The 20,379-nt window shown below is 43.1% G+C and overlaps 1 protein-coding gene across 2 annotated transcripts in view; it reads left to right on the forward strand.

Moving 5' to 3' along the window:
• Positions 1-20,307, forward strand: part of trappc9 (trafficking protein particle complex subunit 9) — a 54,339-nt gene extending 34,032 nt beyond the window's left edge. For both annotated transcript variants that reach the window (XM_049750668.1, XM_049750669.1), the window contains 4 exons: positions 520-672; positions 1,565-1,656; positions 19,503-19,726; positions 19,876-20,307. In XM_049750668.1, coding sequence (XP_049606625.1) covers positions 520-672; positions 1,565-1,656; positions 19,503-19,726; positions 19,876-20,055 — 649 coding nt within the window. In that variant the 3' untranslated portion in view covers positions 20,056-20,307. The remainder of the gene's footprint in view (positions 1-519; positions 673-1,564; positions 1,657-19,502; positions 19,727-19,875) is intronic.
• The last annotated feature ends 72 nt before the right edge of the window (positions 20,308-20,379 follow it).

The following is a 20,379-nucleotide window of genomic DNA, read 5'->3' on the forward strand; positions in this document are numbered from 1 at the left end:
TGTATTGACTGCAATTATTACTGAACTCATTTGGTACGAAGAAATTATAATTTGTCGGTTTGATATGAACTGCTGCAGTGTTTAAGGAAGAAAAATTGAAGTAACCTTTTCAGTTCTCTCCTGTTCGTCTCGTTTGAAGTGTAAATGTACGTCGTCGTACGTAATTACTTGTCCGCAAAGACCAGCAGCCTTCTTTCTCCGTGTCCATTTGCCTTGCGGTATTTTTAGTTTGAGCGTGTGCAATGTGTTTGAAGAATGACGGGACTTCAGTGGTTGACATAAGCCGTACGCCGCTAATCTTCAAAGGTGAGTGTTGTTCTGCTGCAAGACCTGCCTGCCGTTTAGCCGCCCATGTTGTTTTGAAGCATCATTACCTCATTTTTGCTGCTTTGTTGTAAAAGCTGCCTGATGATAATTGCAATGTTTTCTCCTTTGATGCGTCTCTGGACTCCATTTTTTTTTTTGTGTATAACAGTACGTGAAGAGATGTGACAGATGAGATCATTTTCTCTCCTCCAGGATGGCCATCCAGGTTGACAAGTTTGACTTTGAGAGTCTGCCGCCGCCCGACCAGGAGACAATTTGCTTGACTAGCCTCAAACAGCTGGAGGAGGAGCGACAGCATGCTCAGGGCTGCCAGATCAACAGCAAGCTGGGCATCTGTTGGAGCATCATATCCTTTTCCCGCTGGCTCGAATTTGCCTGACGTAAAACACGTGGAATGGAGTTTTTGGATTTATTATTCAGTCTTTAGCCGCCTCACTCCATAAGGCAGCCATATATTTTTTTAAGGCGTGGAGTAGTGTCGGATGTGCGTCGGAAGTCAGACGAGTGATAAAAGACATCTGGAGTCTACATCTGGAGGCCCTCTGGCCAGCGGGGAACTTGTTCCTCAGCGCTGACAGATGGCGACGCTTATGGGCTCCGCGCTTGACACTTTGACACGGCCAAGCAATGTTCTTGTGTGTCAATCCGAACGCCGAGCCATTACTCACACCGACATTGTTTCGGGCTTCTTGAAAGATAGACTCGGAGACAGTCTGGTCTCTAAGGCCGGCGTGTCAAACTGGTTTTTAGTCAAGTGGGCCGACATCTGAGCCCTGAGGAACTCCATTCATTCTTTTTTCCCATTTAGCGTCACTGGTATTTTACTTAAGCTTCTTCGGACTTGTTGCTTGCTGTACGGCTAAGGTTAATCGAAGTGTGTTGTCGCACCATATCTACCCCGCATCCAAATGTCAACCGTGTCGATTATCGCTGTATATTATCTCGATAATTGCTCCGCGATGGCCATATTTGCTGGCGCGCAGTATTGATCAGTTTGTTACTACCTCTGGAGTCGGCTTACAAAAACATATTTCCCAGCAGTCCTTGACATTTTGAGGCCGTAATAACCCGACATTAGTTTGTGTCATTAAAAGCAGCGCTCTCGAACGAAGCGCCGCGGACGTTCTGTAACGAGCTGCGAACATTCATCAGAGTCCGAACCGAGCGTGAATTTCAAAATCAAGTTCATCAAGTCCATCCCAATGGTTTCTGGGTCGTGTTCCTTAACCACAGCCCACCCTTCCCTGCGGCGTCACGGCGAGGCCAGCGTGGAAGGAGTCCTCAACCAGCTGGTCTTGGAGCACCTGCAGCTCGCTCCCTTGCAGTGGGGTGAGTCTCATACGCCATGTTTGTTTTTGGCCAAAAGAAAGTTGGCTTGCCATTGGTCCCCCGGTTATCCAGTCACCTCATTACCTGCCATTTAGCATGTGAAGCCCCACAACTGGTCTCAAGCCATGTTTTTATTAGCATGTCTAATGGCCCGCAGTCTATTTTGGAAAAGTACTGACAGCAGCTCGGCTAGCGTGCGAACCTCCAGAGATGCGCTGAGCACTTTTTTCGTTCGCACCATCTGCGATCATCATCACTTTCGATTCACCCAGGGTGGCTTTTTTTTTTTTCTTCAGCGACACTTTGTATTGGGCAGTGCCAGCTTTGTGATTAGTCAGCTGGGGCTATTGTGTCTTTTTTTGTTTTTTTTTCCCCGACAAAAAGAAATCAATCTGCAAAATGAGGCAATGGAGCAGATCAACACTGTCGGAAAAAGTCGATTTTTGTTTTTTTAAAGAAGTCACGTCTTCCCTCCTTGGGGTAAAGTCTGGAAACATTTTTTTTTTGCTTCTTTTCCCATCATCCTATCTGTGTAAAGTTGCCCTCACTTTTCCAGTCTCGGCCTTTTCCGAGCCTTGCTGATTATATGAGCCGAGTAATTTGCTTCAGCCCATTAGGATGCCTTTATCTGTGTTGCCAAAACTATCATAGGCTCAATTAGCGATGGAATTCAAGCTTTTCCTCTGCGCCTAAAATTGTAAGTCTAATTGGATGCTTTGACTTGCTTTTTTTTCCATAGCGTTGCACGTAGAGAGTAAAATTAATAAGCGCTTCTTGCCAAACATTCCATTTGTAGTTGCAGTTGTTTTCTAAAAATGGCATTTTTTTCTTCCTTCCCATGTCTGGTGTTTTTCCACCTTTTGACAATTATCAAGGAAGAAGATGCTTTTTAAAAAACTTTGTTATCCACGTTGAGAGAGCAAATGGAGGCCAAAACATAACCTTTTGAAAAAGTCATCGGAAGTTTTTAACAATTCCGGCGCAGCACTTATTGCAAATCGGTTCCCACAGCGCGGAAGAGATTTGTTTTATTTATCTGCAAAAAGCCGCTGCCGGGCTGCAACAAAAGAAAGTTTAACTAAGACCGGTCACGTCTCCGGTTTGCGAGCTTGAATCGATAATATGAATCTTTGCTTGGGTTCTTTCCTGATTTCAATAGATTCTTTGTGAGATTCATTTCATTTCAATTTTCCACCTCAGCAATCAAATTTGACTTGTCAGATCTTCTGTCATTTCGTTGACAAAATTTCAGGGCGGTGGGTAGTTGGGGGGAGGGGGGGGGGGGGGTGAAGCCCACCAAATTGTATGCGTCAAGCATCGATTTCCCCGCGTGTCTGAAAAGGGTAGACAGTTTTACAAACTCCCGAAATGCCAGGAGCTTAGTCTCGGAGATGCTCGGCTAATGTTTTTCTGAAGGTTACTGCCTGACTGCTTTTATTAGTATCTCTGACAACATTTTATTGCACTCGCAGACATCGTAAGGAGGCCACTCTGCCTTCCCGCAAGTGTTCAGAGGTTTGTCGTCGGGTTGGCAAGGGAACGAACGAGGAGCTGTCAGATTATGGATGTCACTTACACATAGCGCTCCACGCCTTGATTAGACCACCCGGTCGGTACGAGATGCAAAAATCCGTTGATATTTTTTTCAAACTCTGAAATAGTTGCTGATTAAAGCGTATTGTTCCACTTGTGCATTCCGTTGACTCAATCGGGTTTTACTACTTTTGCTGTACTTGTGTTTTCTCCTAGCCCATTATAGCAAAAGGAAAACGCTATAAATCAGCTTGCTTTTCGGGCAATTTATCAACCATGACAAACTGCGCGATACAATATCACTGCAACTTTAGGGAGTAAAAAAAAAGGGGAAAAATGTATTTTCCTCGCAAATTATTTTAGGTTTAATAAGAAGTTCACATTTTTTGTCAAACGTCAAAATGAATATAAATAAATGCGTAGATAGATGTAAGCTTGAAATGAATGTTAGCTGTTGCAAAATTTTATTGGACTGCGAATGATTTATTTATTTTATTAAATCATGTGACTCATGCATATCCATTTAACAAAAAATACCCCACAGTGTAACATTCTTAATTTGAGATGTCACAACAGGTGTTTTTAAATTGTCTTCTGCAACCTGGCCATTATGTAGATAAACGTATTGATGACAGAGTTGCGGCAAAGTGGTGCGTGCGCCTGGTCACGAGGCGTCACTATATCAACTTAATGGAGTGTCGCTAAACACACAGTCCGCCCGGCCCATTGGATGGAGGCCTCACACACTTCAGAAAAGCACCGTCACATAATACAAAGTACGCAAAATAAAATCAATTTGCAATTTTAAACCGTCGTGTCTCGCTCTCACTGTTTTGCTTAGAGCAGCAAAAACTGAACTCGCCCCCCGCCCACCCCTACCCCGCCCTTTCTCAATGGAATACAAATTCACCCATGAATGGAAAGACAAATGTTTAGCCTGGAAGAGAGATGGAAAGAGCAAGGGTGGGGGCCGGCACTGTAAAAGCCCAAGAGATAATCTAATAAGACGCCACTTGCAAAGCAACTCACACGGTTGCAGTTTTATTCACCCCCCCCTGCAAACACCCCCTCCATCCTTCCTCCTGGACTCCTCACACAGATGGACATTTGGCTTTTGAGCACACACAGGGGGATCTTACCTCTTGATGTAATATGCCTCCAAGCCTTTGTCAGGTGCCCAATTGGCATAAGTGATGCAGGCTGACAAATGGCGCTGCTGCTGCTGCTGTTGAGTAGCTCAGCCCCGCCCCGAGCCCCCCCAAAAAAAAAAAACCTGGCTCACTCCAGTGGTGACGCTGATGAAATCTGCCACCTGAGAAGGATGATTGCAAAGCTCGGCTGCAATGAAAGAAGCTGTCTGAGTGCACGTTACTGGTAATTTGCGCGCGGATACACAATCAGAGATCCGACAAGCGCGCCTATCGAGCCTTCCCAAAGCCTTCGTGCATCTGCGAACACGTCGTCAATTTCCTATCGTCGATCAGTTCTTCGGTCAAGTGCGCACCTCCGGCCCGGCCGGCCTATCTAATTCCGAGTTAGTATTCCAGCCGATTTAAATCGTCGTCTCCTTTGAATTCTAATAAGAAACAGAACGAATTCTCCCGTGCATATGTCGGGTCGTGCCGACCTAATTGGAGATGTCGGGTTAACTGTCGATAAAATTCCAGGTGTAAAGGCGGATTCTTTATTGCCGCGCCGCTCGCTTCCTCACTGTCCGACTGGCGGAAGAGAAAATCTTAAATTTGCAACGAGAGCTGCCCATTTAGCTGATTGATAGGACCAACGAGGAGCACTGCCTGAGCAGAGTTGGATTTATCTGCTTGTTTTTCACCTCTCTGTCGCCCGTCCGTGCTCTGTCAATCCACTCCCCCCCACCCACCTTAAATTTCTCCTACGCCGACCCACACCTTCGTTGGGGCCCTTTTCCTCCACGGGCTTTAAATCTATAGGGGCATGTCTCAATTGGTCTGGAGGTTATTAGGGGAAGTGTTTTCTAAATAACACCTTGATGTGGAACTTTGTTTGTCCACATTGAGGGTGCTACAAATGTATTTTGGCGCCTCTCTCTCTCTCTCTCTCTCACCTGTGTAAGGGAAAATAAACACAGCCGTGTTATTACTCCGCCGGCAGTATGCGTCATCAATCCTCATCAGGAGCAAACGCAAACAGATCATCGCTCGGATGTCTCGTTGAGACTCCTCCACGAGTGGTAATGCTGCCAAATGATGGAACGACTTAGAACAAAGTGCCGTTCCTGGGCTGAGAAGGCGAAATCAGAACATGGAAATCAGTCACGTCTTGAATACAAATGGTCCAGCTAACACTGAAAACAATTACTGGCTAAGCAGGAACTACTTAAATGGAATAGACCCCGCCCCTACTCAAATATTGATTTAAAATAATAACAAATATTTATTTAATACTTATTTTTTTTCAATGTTTTTATTTGGGTTATCTAATGAAGTCATCACTTTACATGGGACTGTTTCAACAAGCCCCAGGGCGCTTGGCCTCCCGCGGAGCTCGCCAGTCTGTTTGACAGCGAGTGGCGACCCCCCCCCCCCAACAGAGACGAGTCCCTTATGCCACGCTCATCCGTCACCATTGATCTTCATTAATGATACTCCGGTGCCAACTGAGTCATTCTCCGTATGTCTTAGTTATTTGCCGAATAACTTTTTTATTGTGTGTAGGTACCCCATAAAATGGGCAGATAATTGGCCGTAATAAAATCGAGGAGGGAAAGTACAGAAAGTTTAATCTCACTTTTATCTGGGTGTCCTCTGAGTGCAATCCAAAAGTCAATGTTGATTTGGTTGTAAAAGCCTTATTGTTTTTATTTGACTTTTTCCAGACTCCATTGGTAGTCGTGAGGTAGTAGGGATCAATCGCCATGATTGACTACTGATCAGTCAGTCAAATGTTATAGACAAATGATAATATTAATAGTCGCTGTGGACAGTTGGGGGGGGGGGGTGAAATATTTTATATTTTCTTCTTCCTGGGCGGGCATAACTGAAAATAATTGAAAAGCTCTGCACCAGCCAAACATTGATTGATTTCCCAGAAGGGTCTTGTCTTTCATACACATTCTGCGCATGATTTTCTCACCCCGAATATTTATTTTGCACTTAATTGCATTTTAACTAGACTAGCATTAAACAAGGAGCATCATTTCACTTGAATTTAATACGTTTCCCGTCGCCTATAAACTAGCATTCAATTTATTATTCATGCGGGGATGTCATATTTATGTTGAGTTTTTTAATTGGTTCAAAACTAAGCAAGGGAGGAGGAATCGGTTTGATGCTGACGATGCAGTGTAAATATTCATGTTCCAACCACAGACGGCCGGCTACCTGCAGCTGTCGCGTGTATTGGACATGAGGTCTAGCGGGACTTTATTTTTTTATTTTTAAAGATAGGTTGAGCACAATCCTCCACGCCAGAATAGCAAGAGCGAGAAATTGTCTGGCTGCAAGAAAAATACTTTAGCGGGTGACAGCATATCATGTGTGCTTTCGGTGCCACGGAACATCGTCGCCGCCTCCTGTGGTGTTCCTGCAAAGTGCAGGAGGATGTATTTTTGGTAACACTTGATGAGAATACATTGTCACTTTTTTTTTTTTTCTTTCTCTCCCAGACCTTTATTTGCATTCGCTGGCTGCCTCTCGCTTTCGCACAGGTGCCCACGCACGGGTAGTAACAGTGTCCCGTATGACACATTTGAATCTGCCGTTATTGCCTCTAATGGTGGCGACGGTAATTAACGGGTTCACAGAGGCTACGCTGGCGAATGTTGCGCCGGATTTGAATCTATGCGGGTCACGTCTCCAACGCACTGATGAACATGACACCTTACGCTATAACTACTTTCATTAGTGTTTTAATCTGAATGTCCAAAATGGGAAAATCTGATTGCCTTTGGCCAAAAAATGGACAAAACCTATATTTGATTGAGTCTGAATTGATTCAAACTAAGTGAGAACAACCCCGTATGAATCATTTATGATTCTTTCATAATGCATGGAGAATTTTCAGCGCGGATAAACTCAGGCATGGCACTTGTGTCCTCGCACGTACCAGCGAAACGCTTCAAAAGTCTGAACGCCCCGACGACGACCATTAATTCAAAAGGCGTCCTTAAATAGGCGGGGAAGGAAAAAATAATTGGTCTGCGGAGTTGTGAGCGAATCGATGGACGGGGGGTCATATATGTTGTTTGCTCTCGACACACACGCGGGACTTTGGGAGCCACGGTGGAATGTACCGATGGGGCGTATTGACAGACTTGCGCAAATGGGGACGAGGGAGGCCCTTTCATTATGAAAAGCGGGGCTTCTGCTATAAATCACACGCTTGGCTTCACTCCCGGGGATTATGTATGAGATTGAGCGTTTTAACGATTACAGGTTAAGACGTTGTGATTCCCGACCAGCGTGTCATGACAAATCATCAGGGGGTCCATGGGTACAAAAATGATTTTTATTAGCTATAAATCATGTCTGTCATTGCTCGTGACGTATATAGTGACAGGGAGAACAATAATGGCTAATTTTTCCGTCCATGGCCTTTGGACATATTATAAGCACACAGAGCAATTTCTTAGCGGCTGATTCACTCTGGTATCAAACTGCACGGAGCCTTTGTTCTCGTCTTTTGTCCGCTCTTGTCATTGTGCGAAACACCTGGTATTTCAAAACAATCACGCTTTGACGAGTAATTATAAGCGATCCCTTTTGCCTGCTGCTCTGTTGTCAATGCGGCTTTGTGTCCTACAACAAACCCTGAAAACCACTACAGGTGCTTCAGTGCTGTAATGCCGTTTTCGCCGAGCAGTTTGATAAAAAAAAAATCTTTTATGTCACGTTGGTGGAATACGATTATTGGAAAATTATTGTTGCCTCTTCGCTGTCGACTCGAAATGACATCATAGTGCCAAAGATAACGACCAATCAGGGCTCGCCTGGTTTATTTAGTCTCCACTGTCTATAATGAGCATGTACAATCAGGAATCCATACATTTGTTCGTGAGGATGGGCGAGCAGCTTGCCGGCTGCGAGCTCCATCCGTCCAGTTAACCGATCCCCTCGGCTCCCACGGGGGCCTGTGTTGTGCCGTATACGGTGGCAAAGGTTAAGCGCTGAGTCAGAAGCACTGATGTCAGGTAGAGCAACCAGACCCGGCTGTGGCTGCACGCGAGCGAGCGCCTGCGGCTCGCTTGGCAAATCAAATCTCACAGATACTAATACTACCACCAAAAATCCAGTTTAAAACATTTCATGCCAGCATGAACTAAATATGACCAAATATTTTCCGATCATGCCTCTATTCAGCCATTGGTTATTTTAAAATCCATAACGAAAATGTATTAATTGCTTCAGAATTTGCATTACATAGCATCTCAGAATCGTTTTTTTTTTTTTTTCGATTGGTTTTAGATATACCCATTTGAGTTTGACCAGAAAGAAAGAAGATAAGATGCTGCAAAAGCAATGAAGAGATATTGATTTTCCACACAGATGGATGTGCTGAGCTCTCATTGTTTATTTCATTTATTTATTTATTTATTTTTTTATTGTATGTGTGTGCAAGCTGTCATACATCCACACACGTTCTTTTTGCACTGTATTATTTTTCTGGCAAATATCATATACCCTGAAGAGTTCTTTTAACAATGGACTACTCGAGACCTCGCATAGGTACGTGCGTCATTGTTTTGCCTTTTCAAAAAAAAAAAAAGCAATTCCCCTGAAAGTATAGACATAAAATTGTAATTCCGCTGAGGACAAATGGTATGCGGCGTAGCTCTGAATTATAAATGAAAGCAGAAGGACCTCAGCGCTGTTGCCGCTCGTGATTCAAACACTTTGTCGTGCGCACGACATAACACGCACGCAATCTGTGCGTGTGACTTATTCTTACATTTAAAGAAAAAAACAAAAAAGCTGCTCCAGCCATTCTAGTTTTGACAATGTTTAATTAAAGCGAAACACAATCCAAAATATAAAATGCATAAATCAAACATGTCATCATTTTCCAGAATGTCCCTCGAGGTCCTTTGCTTAATTTATTGGCGTTATTGCCGTGCGTGTTTTCTCACGGGGCTTTTAACCAGACAATAAATTTAAGTTAACATGATATCACAACTGTGGAAAAAAAGCGACATGAGACTAAGGCACCTTCTGGTCTGATAGTCGGCTAACGGGGCTGCTTCAGAACGCCTCGTTGTCTGCTGCGAGTGCACGAACGGTGAAAAAAAATGATGTCACGCATCTCATTATCTGAATGCGAGAATGGTTCCTATGCACACAGCAAACAAACATAGCATTCATCTTTGTCAAGGTACGCCGTAGTCCCCGACGCTCGACATTCCTTGACCGCCGTGCCGCAGCAGTTGTAACGTCGTGACGAAAAAGCCTCCGACTCACGCAGCCCACACACCCACACGCGCACACACACGCTTTGGCGGCAAAATTACATACTACAGCGGCAAACGTGGGCAGCTTTTTCATCTGAGAGATTCAGTCAAATGTGAGCCTGAAAAAAATAAATAATAATCATCATAACATCACATGTCATAGATCCAGAGGACTGGAGGCTCTTCTAACATTGTCAGGCAAAGGCATTTTTTTTTAGTTTAGTCGGCTCCCGTTCTCGCCTTTGGCAGTCAGCTGTGACTGGTTTACCGATATGATGAAAAACGCAAAAGACTTTTTTCTTTGGGGGTTTCTGGAACCTATTATTATTATATGTCGTTAATATTTTTGTTAGTATACTCCAAACAATCAGCACAATTTGATAATTGTACGTTTTTGTCAAGCATTTGTATTGCTTTGACATTGAGTCATTTGCATGCGCCGGGTCTCCCCTTCCTTCCTTCCTTTCTTTCTTTTTTTCTTTATATAGACGGCCAATGAAAGACATTTTAATGTCACTCTGACCTGCGTGGCTGTTTACTCAATGCCCTCGACCCATCTGCCACTCTGAGTTAGTTTCACTCCATGATCCCTGTCCTTATGGCACTTGAAAGAGAAATGCCTGCAAAAACATGACACAGCATCATAGAAAAAGGCTTCTTTTCTAAATCATTTTTTTTTTTTTTTAAACGACACAATGTTGAATCAAATGATTTCAGCGTGCAACAAGCAGAAATGCGAGCCACTCGAACCACCAAGTGGAAAACAGTACAGTTCTCAAATAAAATATTCATCATTTAAAAACAGTTCATATGAATAAGCAAAGTATTCAACCCGTGATATCGATTTAATACTCCTTTATTTAAAACAGCCCAAGGTCTCTGCGGAAACTGAAAAACATCAAGTGCAAAAACATGAATAATCAAATCACAGAAGAATTTGAAAATGCAACAGAAAAAAAAAAAAAATCACCTTCAATTCGTTATTCAGCGGAAGGGATCGTTATTCTGTTCGCCGACTGCTTAATGCAACTGTAAAACTTTAATGGCACTTTGATATTTAGCCGCCATATTTAACCTGCATCATAAACCTCATGTTGAGCTTTTTTTTTCTATTATAACATACTTGCTTGACAGCAATTCCGACTTTCCAATTGTCTGCGGCTTTTATTGTTACTCGCTGAAGTTTCCCGTAGCAGATTTTTTATTTTTAATTATATCGGCCGCTCGGAAACTCACTGCCCGGCCTTAGCCTCCCATTCATAAATATGTAGTGCTCATTAATACAAGCCAGCGTGTGGCAGAGAAATACCGTCGATTTTAAATCCAGCTGTATTTGCTTACAAGACACCTCTACTGGTTTTATGGGTACCCGGTCGCAATTGTTAGTGCAAGAAAACCCAAACCAAAAAATGTTTGTGTGTTACTGTTCATTTTGAACATCACGTGGAATTATTCAGCTAGTTTTAGAGTGCTTGGAAAAACAAATGAATAATGCAACAGCACTCAGTGGCTGCGGTGGACCTTAATGAGATTTTTGGGTAGCATGTGCGCACCCAGTCATCTTGCATTAGAGGAAAATTGTAAAGGTGACGGAGGGGTTAAGCTTGGCTTTAGGTCAAAAGGTCAGCTGAGGGTGGCTGAATGGCATTATGAATGGCGGAATGATCTTTTTTTTTTTTAATTATGGACTGTTTTCCATCTAACAGCTGGAAATGCGAAATGATAATTGGGAAATATTGTCCACGGACTTTCCGTGACAGATTGCTGGAAACACACATTGCATTTGAAATGGTGCCCAATTAGTTTCAAAATTTGACAGTAAAAGTGTTAGACACAGAAATGCAAAAAAAAAAAAAAAACCTCAGCATATTTGCAAGCACAGTTTATTTCAAATACAACTCCCAAACGGTTCAGCGCCATTGTGATACCTAAATTGGTTTTACATGACCGAGAATGTAAACAAAAGACCTTTTGTCATTCAGGCACGCGACTGAGTGACTCAAAGTGCAGACTCAGCACTCCAAGGTGGTAGACTCCATTCAGAAAACGGGATTCGATTAGGAGCAAATCTTTATCAGCCGGCTGATGAACCCCATTTGCTTTTCAAATGGGCGTGATGTGAGCGCTCCAGAATGCGCTACCTGATTTATTCCAGCCTGACTGTTTTTGTGATGTTCCCATTGTTATGAAATTGCAAATGCAATCGTGGTGGAGTCCATGACTAAATTATGACTTTGGAACTAGTCCAAAGGTGCAACCTAATGTAAAGCCTTTCTGACAGCAAACATGGCAGAGGGCTAATTGAGCTTTCAAACTCTCAATTAAATACTCAATTAAAGGCAACGGTTGCGGCACGAGGTTGACATTTTGCCTTTAGAGATGAGCTGTTATTTCGCTTCATTTACATTTGCAAAGACCTGTGCACGCTCTTCAGTCCGTCCGTCCGTCCGTCCATCTGTCTGTCCACTTGCATCCACTCCATCAACAGATGTGTTGGAGCGTAATGACGCTTTGCCTCATAGACCATCCGTCCATCATTGTGAAGCACCATCTGAGTTTTTATATCATTCTCAACAGGATTGATGCATTTTAAAACGCAATTCGCCTTTTAAGACGCAGATCCGAGCGTGCTCACTCAAGTCGTGAATCGTTCGAGCGTAACATTCAAGGTCCTCGGAGCAATGAGGGTTTACTGTATTAGACATTACAGGAGCATTAAAAAAAAAAAAATCATTACCAGTACATTTTTATAGAGCCGGCTCATGGGAAGTATCTATTTAAAACCACGCTTGGATTTAATTAGGGTCTAATGGCACATACATGTCGTGCGTTTCACTTTAATGCAGTTGGGGGACATATCTCAAATTGATGAGGGAAATTATTGAGGAGCTTATTTAAGTTTGGCGATAAGCAGTATAGAAAATGGATGGAAGCCTATTAACGAGAGCAGTAAAATAAAAAACAAGATCTTGCGATAGGACATTTTGGGGAAAAAAAAAGATCTTTGTTGACTAAAGCGTTTGGACTGATAATTGGTGTCCAATCCGCACAGTCTGTCTAATTAGCCCGCCACTAAATCGGTTACAACATTTGTTTGCTAGTTGTGGTTTTATGATGACACTTAGCAAAAGCCGGTCACCGCTGCTCTCTCCATGTCATCGTGCCCTCGTATAGTTTTCGCGGCCGTTAAGTGCGTACCATCGGATTTTTAATCGTATCATAATGCTGATTTCCTCTTGTATTATGATGATGATCATCATCATGCTGTTTGCTGTCTTTCTGCCCGATGGCTACTTGGAAGGATTCCAATATTAGCGGTCGAATCAGATTTTTTTGCAAAAACCCTCAGCTCAGGAGTTAACATATCAACATTTTTTTTTTTTTTTTAACAGCTATTGTAGTGCAAGTTAGCTAGGTTAGCCAACTAACAACTTACTGCAGATATTCAAAATGTAAGCAGAGGCGAGCTGTTCCTCCAAGCCACACTTTATTTAGAAGGGAAGAAACGTGCGAACGGCCGCATCTTGCCGCCTTTTTTTATTTTTATCCCCCCCCCCCCCCCCCCCCCATACACTTCATGAATGTGTTCATTTATTCAGTGCACAAGTCCTAATCTAATTTCTGTCTCGCTCGTTCATCATGCAGGGGGGCATTGCCTCCTTCAGCGTCTGTCGCCGCGGCTCCAGTTATTAGTCATCAGAAAGGATGAGGAAAGAAACTCCTACATCTGCAACGGAGTCAATCAGTTCCCGTGACGTCCAAATAGTTGTCAGATCCCCGCCTTCAACGGGCTTTTTGCTGAATGACTCACCGACAGTAAATTTTGCCGTGGCATTTTTCATTTTGAAGAGTTCTAATGCAAAAGCCAAAAAGTGGTATTTAGACAAAAAGAGAACCACTCCTACTCGCAAAGTAGGCATGATCAAGCAAAAGCAAACCATTGTGTAAAAAAAATAAATGGCAGGACAATTTTTTTTATCCTCAAACATGAGCAGTTGTGTCAATTCAAGGCTTCAGGGTGATTTTCCCCCAAATAACACAGTGCTCATTGCCAATGCACAAATCCCAGCCGTGTTGCACTCTGAAATGGGGCCCAACAGTCCACAACCCACAGTTATATTTTTTTCATAAATAGACTATAAATAATAGAGTGTTTATTTTTGGACAGCAAGTCAATTTCGTTCCAAACTTTTGACCATTCGAGCTTAACCTTCTGCTCAAGATGTTGTTCTCTATTCCAAAGGGAAATGTCTGGGGCAGAATTTGCAAGTATATGTTGAGCGTTTAGTTGAGCAACAGCGTCCGCGTGTACATGCGAAGATCTTTACAGCTTTCCTCAACACCAAACAAAGCTATCAGAGCAGGCGCATTTAAATTGCAGCCTGGCAGCTAATCAATGTGTTGGATCCTCATAGCTGAGTCAGCCAATAACGTCTTATTGGTTGGTCACCACAAGTGAGATCTCGAAGGACAAGTCAGTTGTTTTTTTCCCACAGAAAAAGTCCAGGAGACAATCTATGGTGGTTATTAAAAGTCTACACACCCCTGTTCAAATGCCAGGGTTCCATTATTGTGACAATTGCTAAAAAAAAAAAAAAGTATGTTGCACAAGTGCGCACACCCTCCAATAGCTGGGGCACTGTTGAGAATGAGTCAATTACATTCAAACTCATGTTTTAATGGGCGTCAGAGCACAACTGCCTAAAGTGCTTTTGATGTAGAAGTGGTCTTTGGACATTGTAAAAAAAAAAAAAAAAAATGTATACTTTGCAAGTCGTGTGTGTTACTAACGAGCCAATTGGCAATGTAGTTTTTTTTTTTCTTTTTCCGTTGCTTGTATAGGCTTTCTTTCTTATACTAAAAGCTGACATCAGTCTTTTCTTGCAAAGATCCCACTGCGGGTCCGTTTCCTGTAACGATATTCATCAGAGAGCAGAGCATTAAGATGCTCCATGCCCTCCCGCTCCGGCAGCTTATAGAGGCTTTGCTTTTCTTTACTCGTGAAGCTGCGAGTATTTGTTTTTACAGCCACAGAAAAGGCTCTTAGAATGAAGCCCACTTGCCCTTTTGGCTCTCTTCCCCGTCGGGGCTCGCGTAAGCGAAAAACCACTGATGAGGAAGCCAGACGGACTTAAAACACTTGTAGCAACTTTTCTCGCTTTGCCGATTGAGTATCGTTTCCAATGTTGTCAGGGAAAAAAAATGACACAAGCTGAATTATTATTTTTTCTCTGCGGTTTCTTTTCATGTCTTGTGAGCGTCCATGTGACAACTTGCGTCTGGAACAATTTTCAGATCGTCTCGTCTCCAGCCGGCCTTCTCGCAAGACGTCGGCTTCTATTCTGACAGAAGCGCATCAATAAACCAGTGTGTGTTTGTAACTCGGTGCCCTCGTTGGCAGAGACGTCTCGGCCGCTTTGGACGCGGTGTTCACTCAGGTTGTATCGAAGCTGAATAATTAAAAACGGCCAAGCCAAGCTGCTAACGGGATCAGACAGTAAACACAAGTCTATGTTTGTAAGCGCCACTTTATTATCCAGGTTAGACGTCAATTATTTGAGCCGCTATCGGAAGCGCCGTTTCGTGACACTATTGGATGGCTACGATAAAAAGCCCAGAAAATATTGCACTTATTTCAGGGCTATTGCATTTGATTGCCATTAGCAAAACGGCCATTACAAGCTCTCGTCGTGTGTGCAGATGGAAAAGTAAAAGGCCAGATGTAGAGGTACTAATGTACCTGGATTTAGCATCTGCTTTTTTTTTTTTTTCTTTTCACCCCTGAGCTAATTTCAGCAGGCGTCACCCTTTTATCACTATCGCTTTGCATAAATAACTGGAGGCTAGCATATTATGAATGTTTTAAATAATAAATGCTTGCATCTCCCTGCAAGGGCTTTCAGAGAGAAATTTGTGAACTTACTGTATGTAAGTGCGTTCATTCTAAATTTAGAATAGTTTAGAATAGTAAACTGAAAATTGCACATCAGTGTCGCCGTTGCCTCCGGGCAAATAACACAGGAAAGCTAAAGAGGGGGATTTCAAATACCTGATAAGTTGAGAAGTGACCAAAAAAAAAAAAAAGAAAGTCGTAGGAGGAGGCTGATGCAAAGAGCGCAGACTGTTACCTGCTTTTGTACGCTTTGATTGATTGCGCGCGGCTTCAGACGCCGCGGCGTTCGGCTCTAATTTGATTCCGAGTCACGGAAAGCGGGTTTGCATCTTTGGGCCATTTGCAAGAGGCTTTGCATTATTCAGCCATTAATCACTTGGAGGACTGATGTGACTCTACAGATATAGACCATTTGATTTCCATTGGAATCTTACACTACCAAAGGATGACCCGATTTTCAAGTTTTCACCAAAAAAACTACCACCCCCGTCCGTATAACATATGTTGCCTGTGATTAGTGTTGTTCCAAAATAAAGCTCAAAATGAAGGCAGATAGTAGAGTTGCTTTTTAATGAGATGACTGCGTCTCATCCATCCTCAATGAATCATGTGAGGCCCAGCAGGTGATTGAAGTCATTTTTTTTTTCAAAGACATTGATTGCCATTTGTTCTGTAGAGGAAATAATAATGTTGTAGGTAGCTGTCTTTAGTGATTTGGCCCCGGGGTTAGACTTGTGACAGCTCATTACCTTTGCAGTTTTGCTTGACTGAGGATTTGCCACTAAAGTTAGTTTTTGACAGTCTACTCAAGTCCGTCCCAGTAAGAGAGATAAATGAAACAAACAAAATGCTTGCTAAACATTAATATCCATTAATAATTAATTTTCCCTTCATACGCGTCCGTTTTGTTGTTCATGTATTTATTTATTTATTTTTTTGGCACCTGCGGGATTAATTTAGCTTTAACATGATAGCCGTTGAAAGGCAGCCTTTTCTTTACACAACAAGAGCATCGTGGCATGGCAGATTGTGAGTGGGTGAGTCGTCTGGGCTTTTGTGGTGCTCCTTCTTTTTGTTAACATGAGAAAATGACATTGCCTTCAAGCGCAACGCCTTCAGCTAATGCCTGGGAAATCCTCTTCATGTCACCCCCTTCGTATGCGTCATCAGGAGCAATTTTTTACATGCTTTCAGCCTCCTACATGATGGCTTGCTCTACTGAACGCACTCGGGAATATGGGCATAGCGCAGAGCCTGAATTAAGGCGAGCGAGCGAGCGAGGCAGAGTTAATGCACGAAGCTTTGAAATTTGATTTTCTTTAATAAGTGTAGTTAAAAGAAATGATTCCCTTTTATCGTATGCAAACATATTGCAGGCATAGTCTATTCATTAACTCAAGCCAAAAATGTGCCAGTTCAAACCCGGTGTTCCACAAGGCTCCGTTTCGGGCTCCTTGCTGTTCTATTGTATTTGCAACGGCTGAGTCCCATTTTAGAGAAATGAACAAATGCCCAAAATAAAATCTGCAGATAACCCCACGACCCTGATGCTGGATGGATTGATGGAGTTCAAATGCGTGAGGCACAGATAGCTGCTATTAAACGTCATCATACTTAATCAAATGTACAGTAGGATTAGCGTGATTGCTCGTCTCTCGTTATCGCCCTCGATGACACTCTGACTGTTATCAGTGTAACGATAGCTAATCATGTAAGTAGCTCAATTTGGGCTATTAAACAAACATCTCGCAAGTCAGTAAAAAGCCATCAATACATTCCGACTCCCTGCCTAAGGTTATCTATACATATTAAAGTTTTATTGTTGAAGGTAAAATCGATTCATTTGCATAATTACAGTTGCAATGTATCAAGCGCGCAGGCAGGCGAGTAATGAGGCGGGGAAAAGGGAGCGGCTAGGCAGATGACAGACGCCGTGTTTAGACCTCGGCATACAGAGCAACTCTCGGAGGAGACTGGCTAATGACTTTTATTTTATTTTTTTTCCTAGAGATGACTCAAAACAATCACGGCCTCCTCGTCTCTCTTCCTTCATTTGGAATCGTACCGTATGGAATACAAAGTATTGTTGCTGTTGTCATTCCATTGCAAATATATACATAGATGTCATATGAAGTCAGATGGGCTTGTTGTTTCGATAAATAAGGAATCGTACAAGTGTGTCTTCGCTGTTAGTCACAATTTCTAGCTTTCGCAACAGGCTTGGCATTAATTAATTGGAATAAATTCATTGGACTTTAGCCACATGTAGCTTGCTAATTTTTCCCATTTATTCAAATTGAGAGCAATCATTAGCAGCTCAATGGAATAACAGCCTTAAGGGAATTCAACCATTTTTCTCATTACCCAAAATGGTTAAGTACTTAAAAAATGTGATTAAACGATTAAACCGCAGGAAGCTTTTATTTGTCGTATTCAAAACTACTGTTTCTCACTCGAGGTAAATGCACAAATTAATTTCTTTGTCCGCTTGTCACATGTAATTCAAGCCATCTAATGGCGCTTCATTATGTGTTGACAGCGTCGGCTTGAAGGGAAATGCTTTTTTGCGCTCTGCTTCTGATGCAGCCATAGAAATAAACACAGAAGAAAAGCCCAAACATTTACGGCCAGACTTTTTGGGATATTGTCATTCAAATCGGGTACGGATAGATTTTCATCTTGCAGTCAATGTGGAAGGGTCAGAACATGCGGTGACCGTTTTTTTTTTTTAACAATGTTGTTGTGATGCCAATCTCTTCATCTTTGAGCTACTGATAGAAATATTTGCATAATTAGTTTCAAATGAAGAATGGAAAATGAGAACTTGAGGCGCGTGAGAATATTCTGGAGTCCCCTTGGACCGCGCCGCACTTTTCCACAGTCATGAGCCGACACCACACCTGTCGTGACGCACACCCTAAATCCAGTTAGCGGCGGCAAATCTCCAAAGTCTTACTTTCCATCCTCCGCTCTCACATCTGGCATCTGCTCCGGCGATGGGCGGAGTGCGTTTTTAATCTGCGAGTATCAGATTGATGTATGCCTTTTTTTTTTTTTTTTTTTTCACGGGAGTGAGGTTTCCAACCATCACCTTGTTGCTGTGGCGACTCCTGCAACTGTAGCCTTGTGTCAGCACCACAAGTTGATTAACAAACAATGCATTTATGAGCGTGTCCAAATACAATCAAGCAGTTAATTAAAAGGAGGCCACATGAAGTGCTGCCTCCGCAAGTGAAAATTCAGGACTCCCCTCCTCCTCCATAATAAGCCAATTTCAGTCAGGTTGAAAACCTTTTCCCTCTATTGTGGTGGAAGCTGCGTATTATTGTTGCCCCCACACGCAGCAGCGTCACCCCAATATCTGTCCATCTCCAGGCCCCCATGCCCAATACACTTTCCAAACAGCGCTGGGCTCTTTCATCAGCTTGTCACAAGGCGTCAGCTGCTGTGACTCACAGTGTTTATCGCAGCCGCGGGCGTGACACCACAACGCGTGTGACATTTGCTCCGTGTGTGTGCTTGCGTGTGTGTTTTTTGGAGTCGCCTTGTTCAAATCAAATCGCCCTGTTGGCTTCTGCATCTGGGCCAAGAAGGGCCACATCATGGGAGGTTAGCGAGGTTAGCTTGGACTGGCTCGTCACTTGTCGGAGACAAAAGCCATGTGTGCATGGAAGCGTTTAATTATGACTCACAATCGTGGTCTCCGCTTGGCAGGGGGAGGAATAAAAAAAGTAAGTCGAGTGCGAGAGGATCTGAAATAGCTTTTAACGCACATCGATAGCCTTGAAATGTTTCTTCCGTTGTTGACGAGTTGTTCTTTTTCAAGGTTTCAAATGGGCTTTGGTTTTGCATAATAGGCTTTAATGTACTTTCATTTGCACGTCGGTTCATCAAAGTAATCAACAAATTTCGGAGCCTCTCGAGAAGGCGAAATAAAATGTTGCATGGCACGGAGAGTTCAAAGGAGGGGGAGGCTAAATCCATATTTCCATTTTGCAGACGTGTTGGTGAACGGGAAGCCGTGCGACTGCGACGTCATCGCCGACTGCCAAGTGGGCGACGCCGTCTCCTTGGAGATCAAGCTGACCAATCGGAGCAAGAACTCGGTGGGCCCGCTGGCGCTGACCGTGGTGCCCTATCAGGACTACCAGAACGGGGTGCAGAACTACGACCTGGGCGACGCCGTCACCTTCATCGGCTCCAACACCTTCTGCATCGACACGGTTACTACACACACTCTTTTGCCTGAGGAATGTTCATTGCTTCATGCTAACGTAGAAATGGAAATGGAAGCCAAACAAACTCCCGGCGTAGACGTTTGAAAGAATGAGTCGAAGGGAATCTGCTAATAACTCTTCCTGCTTGTCTCCAGGTCAAACCCAAAGAAAATTCCATCTGCATGGGTGCTCTGCTTTTCCTCTACACTGGAGATTTCTACCTAAACATCAAATTTCAGGACGACAGCGCCAGGCGAGAGCTGCCTTTGGCCTGGTTCACTCTTCCCAGCGTCCACATCAGGACAATGGACACCCTTTTAAAAGACGCTGTTTGACGAGCCCGCCAATCTGATCTATTTAGTGTTCATATCTGTAAATAAAGTAGAACATCACATGTAAATGTCCTTTTTTTAAACATGAAACCAACCATGTTAGGGGTTATCTTGCCAACTAGCCTGGCTAGCTACCACGTGCCAGTCTGTAGCTAAGATGTACGCCTTGGTAAGTTTTTTTTTTTTTTCCGTCCCAACTGATTTACAGATAAATAGCGCTCATTTAAATGTAAATAAATGAAATCCATAAAGTTGTTTTTCCTATTGCCCGTTGTCATTCCAACAATTTGCAGCTCTTCGGAAAGGTAAGATTTTAAATTCTGCTTA

Source organism: Syngnathus scovelli, chromosome 19 (assembly GCF_024217435.2).
Source record: "Syngnathus scovelli strain Florida chromosome 19, RoL_Ssco_1.2, whole genome shotgun sequence".
Lineage (NCBI taxonomy): Eukaryota > Metazoa > Chordata > Actinopteri > Syngnathiformes > Syngnathidae > Syngnathus > Syngnathus scovelli.